This window comes from Echinops telfairi, unplaced genomic scaffold (genome assembly GCF_000313985.2).
Source record: "Echinops telfairi isolate 266 unplaced genomic scaffold, ASM31398v2 ScPeMD7_1;HRSCAF=3_0, whole genome shotgun sequence".
Classification (NCBI taxonomy): Eukaryota; Metazoa; Chordata; class Mammalia; order Afrosoricida; family Tenrecidae; genus Echinops; species Echinops telfairi.
In genome coordinates, this window is record NW_022103896.1 from 54,250,619 (window position 1) to 54,257,640 (window position 7,022).

The window sequence follows — 7,022 nt, forward strand, 5'->3', positions numbered from 1 at the left end:
AGCGTTGTTCCTGAGATTACTTGGGAATTATACAAGAGAAGATTGTTAGGTCTAGTGGCCCTGAGTCAGAATAGACTCGATAGCAACTGACAGCAACAATGGGTCCACTGGCAGGTCTGGTCTCACCCTGTCTCATAACCAGGTTCTCTGAGGAAAGGCTTTGCCTGAAATCCACAAAACGCACAACCTCAGAACACGGAGCTGCCAATAGTGTACAATGAGGACCCGGGACTAGAGAGCACTGGTGTTTCCTGTCCCTGCGAAGGGTGCGACTTACAAAGTCAGGAGACCTTGTTAGATCGGGGTTTTTTACTCTGAGTTAAGTGACTTTCTGATCTTTCAGGAATTATTACACTTGACCTTAGCCAAAAGGCCAAGAAGTGATAATTCAGGAATTACTAAAAGCTTACTATAGGCAATAACAGTATTTAATGCCAAGTATACAATGATGAGCAAAGAAAGCCTCAGGGAGGAAAGAGACAACAATGAAGTTTTATCACTTCTTATTTTCAACCAGATATTGTGGCTCCTAGTGGAATGCCACCGCAGCCCTGGTGGAGTAGTGGGTTATGCACTAGGCTGCTACCCTCAAGGTCAGCAGTTCAGAATCACCAGCCACTCTCCAAGAGAAAGATGAGATTTGCTACTCCCGGAAAGATTTCCAGTCTCAGAAACCCCAGGTGCAGGTCTACTCTGGCCTATTGGGTCACTATGAGTCAAATTGACTCAATGGTGGTGAAGGGGATCACGTGCTTCTCCTTTTTATTTATTTTTTAATATTAAGATCTTTTTAAAATCATTTTATTGGGGGTTTGTACAACTCTTATCACAATCCATACAAACATCCATTGTGTCAAGTACATTTTAATATTGAAATCTTGTGAAGCTGATTATCTTCAATCAGTTGCCTAGAAGTGCACCACTGAGAAACCAACCATCGGTAACCTTCTAGCGAAAACGTGGAGTTTCCTTGTGGCTTCTTACCCAGGAGCCGGGTTCCTTTCCTCTGACATCTTTGTAAATTTGGGGTAAATTTCTCCTGCTCTGCAGGAGAAAGATGAGGCTGTCTGTCCCAGTTAAGGCTTACAATCTTAATTGTACATTAATTTAACCCTATAGAGAGTTCGTTTGAGTTGGAATCAACTATATGGCCACAGGAATGGTCATTTCATCCGTAAGCAGAGAGCATAGAGCACTACTGTCATTGTTGTCATTAATATTACATTGGTGGGTTATGTCTACCACGTGCCAGCACAGAGCCCAGACGCTCCTTAGTGCAGTGAGCTAAGCATTGGGCTGCTAGCCACAAAGTCAATAGTTCCAATCTACAGTCTCTCTGTGGGAGAAAGATGAAGCTACCCACCCCAGTAAAGATTTACGGTCTCAGAAACCCAAAGGGGAAGTTCAATTCTGTCCTACAAGGTCACTGATTCAGAATCAACTTCACGAAGGTTTTTATGTGTATATGCCAGCGCCATAACTTTAAATCATTGAATGTTTACAAAGTAAATCATCCACCTACATTTGAGTATTTGTTGTTAAAATGTCAAATATAAATTGGTATCTGGTAGTTGTAATTTTCTTTGGATTTTATATATGCTGATGCATTTTGTACCTCAATACCATATCATATTGTTAACCTCTAAGAAGCATCTTATAAAAAGGTTTGTTTGTTTGTTTGTTTTTATTGAGCCTTCACTATGTGCCAGGTACCAAATTATACAGGTGACTGAGTAAGACATAGCATTGTCCACAGAAAAACCTTTATCTCTCTTACTGGAAGGACGAGGAAGCCAGTGGAGATTACAACAGTGTGGAAAATGCAATAATAGGACCAGCGCAGAATGGCCTGGGGGTCACAGCTGGCGTGGTGCGGCCAGTCAAGTGAGGCTCTCAGAGAAGTCAGATTCTGCATTGGTCCAGAAAGACCAGTAATTTAGATCATAACGTCTTTATCTTTCCCTGCTAATTGTTATTTTTCCTAAAGAATTTCACAATGCTAATCTCAAGGTTAGTGGCTGCATCAGTGGACACAGGCCTGGGAACAATTATGAGGATGGCGCAGGACCATGCAGTGTTGTGTTCTGTTGGGCATAGGGTCGCAGTCAACTGGACGGCACCTAGCAACAACCTCAAGGTCGGTGGTTCAAACCTATCAGCTGCTCTGCAGGAGAAAGATGAGGCTGTCTGCCCCAGTTAAGGCTTACAACCTTAATTGTACGTTAATTTAACCCCATATAGAGTTCGTATGCGTTGGAATCAACTATATGGCCACAGGAATGGTCATTTTGTTCCAATTCGCTTGCTGCGGAAGGGATCCTTGCTGGTTTCTTTTTTTATAGTGTACCAAAGAAAAATATAATGCTTATCTTGCTTACCTAGTGTAGTTCTAATTTTTCATTTAATTAATACCAAATATAACCACAAAACATCCTCTTTTAGTTTCTCTTGAAATAAAAAGAGTGAAAATCCTGACCCATATTTAAATAGCTCCTGTCTCAGGGGAATGCAAAGTATATTTTGAACATATCCTACTAATTTCTTTGTGATCTAGATGGGAAAGAGCCTTTCAATATATGGGAAAGGGCACACAGTACTAATCACAGACTAATTACCAAATCTGGAAACAGAGACTAATTAATTGTTAATTAATTAAATAATTAATTCTAACCCTAGGTAGAGGGAAACTAGAGGAGTCCTAGTGGCACCACACTTAAGTGCTCAGATGTGAGTAAAAAGACTGGCCCCCCAGCCCCACCCGCTGCTCTGAAGAAGCTGTGGCCATTGGCTTGTCTCTCCTATGGGGCAGATCTACTCTATCCTGTGCGTAGGAATAGCCTCCCAGGCAACGGGGGAGTTTCTTGCTACAGAAGGAAAAGGAGAGGAGGTGGGGAGAGAGAAAAAAGAAACAAGGAGGCGGGGCCACTTGGATCATCATAAAGCACACTGGAGGAAGAATTTTACCACTAAGAATGTCGACAGCTGTAAAGAAAAGGCAAATTTCAGGTGACATGTAATCTCATCTCTTCTTATTTTAAAAAACGAGTGAACAGCCGCAGGTCATTTTATGTCTCCATTTGCTTCATTTTTGCGTTGTGGATCAGGAGAAGGTTTGCAGACAGACCATCAGCTTTACATGCAGCAACATGCATGTCTTCTGTTTCAACTCAATCGTTGCAATCCTCTCCTGGGACCTGTCCCCCACTCCACTTTGCCCCCGTGTTTCCTGCTTCTATTCGTCCTCCTTTCCCAACCCTTTAAACTGTCCTTTTGATCTCTTGTGATTGTTTTTGTTTGGGGACCACAGACAAGGTCAGTGACCTCAAGGGTGACAAAGGTCCACAGGATCAGGGGGCCCACATTCATTTTTCTGACCTGGTTTCCTTTGGGACCCCGAGTTTTCATCTACATTTTTCTCCCATTGTATCCAGGACCTTGCAATGTGGGCCTTTTTCAGGGCAGTTGATAGTGGTAGCCAGGCTCCATCTAGTTCGTCTCGTCTCAGGCTCGTGGAGACTAATATTCACCTGGTTCATTAGCCCACTGGACTGATTATTTCCCTCTGTCTTTTGACTTACATCACTCCTCTTTCCTCCAGATGCGGAGAGACCAATGGCTGCACCCAAGTAAGATGTAGAACATTGTCTTGTGAATTGTGCAATGCCCATGGGCCTGCATGCCCCTCAGGACTAGAGCCCGATTCTTCACATTTGATAGACAATATCAAACTAAGAACTTTACATTTAGGAAACTTAAACTACTTTTACAGCGAGCCACTGCCTAATCTGTAATAACTATATTATTACAGATTCAGACGGCTGAGTGTTTCAAGGAAATGCAAACAAATGTAGGTCGAGTCCCCCCAAAAGTTGTTCAGAACACTGTGTTCATCTATTTTAATACATATTTTACAATGCCCTGATGAAAATACATCACCTCAAGGAATTTGAGAAATAGAAGAAATTTATATGTGAGTTTTGTAAACTATAAAGTTTTATATAAATAAGTGTATCATTCTTAAACTAAGCCTAATTAAGGATTGTTTAGTTTAATGATACTCTCCTTAGTGGAGCAAATCTAGCATCCTCCTAAGGCTAGAGTAAAATAAAAATGATTTGGCAGAAGCCTCCAAAAGTGTTCCAGAGTATGATTCTGATTGTCAGTCACATCTTACTGTTAAAATCGATACCAGATATTCCTTGGACAACAGGCATGCTTTGGATAAACATATGCTCCTATTGAAGAAATGCCCTCTTCCACATTTCTTTATTTAACCAATAAATTCACAAACAAAATGAAGTTTTAATTGATTGGCCTATTAATTACTCACATTGTGAAAGGCACTATCCCATGAACAAATCAAACAAAACTTTTGTTACAAATTCTGGCACAAAGTATCGAGAAGAAAAAACACGGTGCATATGGATGTTTCAATACTTGTTCTCACCCTCAACTAGAAGTTCTCCTCTACTCTCACGTTACATATTTATTGTTAAGGGAACAGTATAAATTGTCCAGACTTTTAAACAAGAGTTTCAGAAGGATATGTATTTTAGCCTGGAAATACATCTATGAAATATTTTTAAGCTCAGAATAAAAGTCCCAGAGTAGCACAGCACTATTCCAAATTTACTTCTAAAAAGGGAAGGTAAAAATATACGCAAATCATGCATTTGTGTGTGTGTGTGGCTAAGCATTGAGATGTTATGAAAGGAAAACATGAAGATAAGAAAGTGCGGCCCACTGTCCTTCCCCTCGAGCCCCACAGAAAACAGCGAGCACCTGATTTGTCCTCGGTGTCGTCGAAGTCCACGCTGAAGGAGTGCCCGCTGTTGCTGATGATTTTTGCGGAGCTGGGGTCATACTTAATAATAAGAGGTCGGAGGGAGGAGTCATATTTCACTTCTTTAGTTTTAATCTCAATTGGAGATTGCTGATCCCCGTCAGCAATGGGGAATAATTGGTGCCAATGAATAGGACCTAAAATAGATAAGAGCATTAGGTGAAATCCCAGGTAGATTAATCTACAGAGACAATAACTAGATGAATCGGTTCTTAGGCTTGTGGCGGGGAAGGTTGGGGAAATAGAGAGTTAATAATAAGGACAAACATGAAACAATGTTCTGAAACTGATGGTGGTGATGATTTCACAAATCTTTTTCATATATATAAATCACTGAGTTGTATGACTTGTCAATTTGTCAATAAAACTTAAAAATTTTAAATAAATAAAGCACATATAGGTTATATGTATATAGAGATATGTACAAATGAGAAAAACTAAATTCTTTCATTCAAACAAATATTTGTTGAGTACATTTTATTGTCCTTGAGATTGAAAAAAAATAAAGATTAGGAAAATCCTCACCCTTAGAAGCAATGCATCTACTGGTTTTTTATTTTAATAAAATGTGTTTTTATTATTATATAGAGGGAAACCACTTGGTTTGCCTTAAATCACTCTCAGAATTAGACTAACCCTTATAGGCAGAAGAGTGGGTAGATTTTATAAAGCATTTTTGGAGGACTACTCTTCTACTAAACAAACAGCGCCATTTATCACAGGAGACAAGAATTTGGTCTGAGGTTCAAGACTGAACTGTGGTCCCTCCAGAGATCAAGTTTACATACTGAGAGAACCGAAGGGCCTACAAAAGCTGATTGGAAATGTAGGGAGTCGTTCAAAGATGTTGTCTTTACTTCCTTCTTCTAGGGCTCAGTGCCACCAACGCCTCAGCTCTCTGGCATGTGATGTTGTGATGTACAACAGGGATGCCAGGAAAATACATGATTTTTTTGATCACAGGATCATCCAAATATGAATAGTGACTTCAGCTTGTCAAAAAATGTGGTATTCTTTAGTATCTGCTTTGGAATCAGGTTGCCACTATTTCTCTTTTGATGAATTGCAGAGGCCCTTCTGTGGTGGCAGTAGGTTGATCGTTAGATTGTTAACCACAGGTTCCTAAGTTGAATCCCCAGGAGAAAGAGGAGGCTTTCTGCTCCCCTAAAGATGGACAGTCTCAGAAACCCAAAGGTCAGTTCCACTCTATCTGACACCAGTTCCACTCTACGACAGGGTCGCTGTGAGTTAGAATCAACTCAATGGCCTTGACCTTTTGGCTACATTTGCATTCCAACCGAGGAGGCAACTGCTACCTGATTCTCTATGCAAAAAGTCAAAATGGCATCGATTTCATAAATCATAAACATGCTTGCTAAATTTACGTGAGCCACTAAACTAGAAATGCACTGAGCCCACGCTCTTCCTTTCTCTGGAAGACTGAACTTCTGCGTTTCAATGAAATCCTCTGGAAGGTTGCAGCTGCGTAGGAGGCCATTCTACAGATGTGTCATTTTCTATGTGATTGTTAGGTGTCGCCAAGTCCATGCAGACTCCATGTGACCCTCCTTACAACGATTGAAACACTGCCAGGTTCTGCACCATCCCCACAATTGTTCCTGTGTTTGAGCCCATTGTAGCTGCCAGGTAGGTCAATTCCAACTCATAGTGCCCCGATAGAATAGAACAGAATTGCCCTTGTGGGTTTCCAAGACTATAAATGTTTACAGGAGTACTTACGCTTCATCTTTTTCCCATGGATCAGCTGGTGGTTTCGAACTGCTGTCTTTGCAGTTAGCAGCCCAACATATAACCCACTATGCCACCAGGGCTCCTTCCACTACAGCACCATAGCTCAATTCATATATGGTAGAGGATCTTATTTTCTCATCTCCTCTGCCTGCAGTTTACACAGCTATCCATTGAGGTCCACTCATCAAAGCAGAGCAGATAAGCCAATATTACTAACATCAAGAAATGCTTACAGAAAGAACATGTGAAGATTTTTTCTTATAATGGATTTTCTTTTATAAATTTTTTAAATCATTTTATTGGGGGCTCATACAACTCTTATCACAATCCATACATACATCCATTGTATAAAGCACATTTGTACATTCCTTACCTTCATCATTCTCAAAACATTTGCTCTCCACATAAGCCCATTAGCTCCTCATTT

General features: G+C 40.6%; 1 protein-coding gene across 1 annotated transcript in view; it reads right to left on the minus strand.

The window, feature by feature from the left end:
- LOC101663970 (carbonic anhydrase 13) overlaps positions 1-7,022 on the minus strand; it is a 51,246-nt gene that overhangs the window by 30,464 nt on the left and 13,760 nt on the right. The window contains exon 3 of the mRNA XM_004697731.2: positions 4,783-4,980. Coding sequence (XP_004697788.1) covers positions 4,783-4,980 — 198 coding nt within the window. The remainder of the gene's footprint in view (positions 1-4,782; positions 4,981-7,022) is intronic.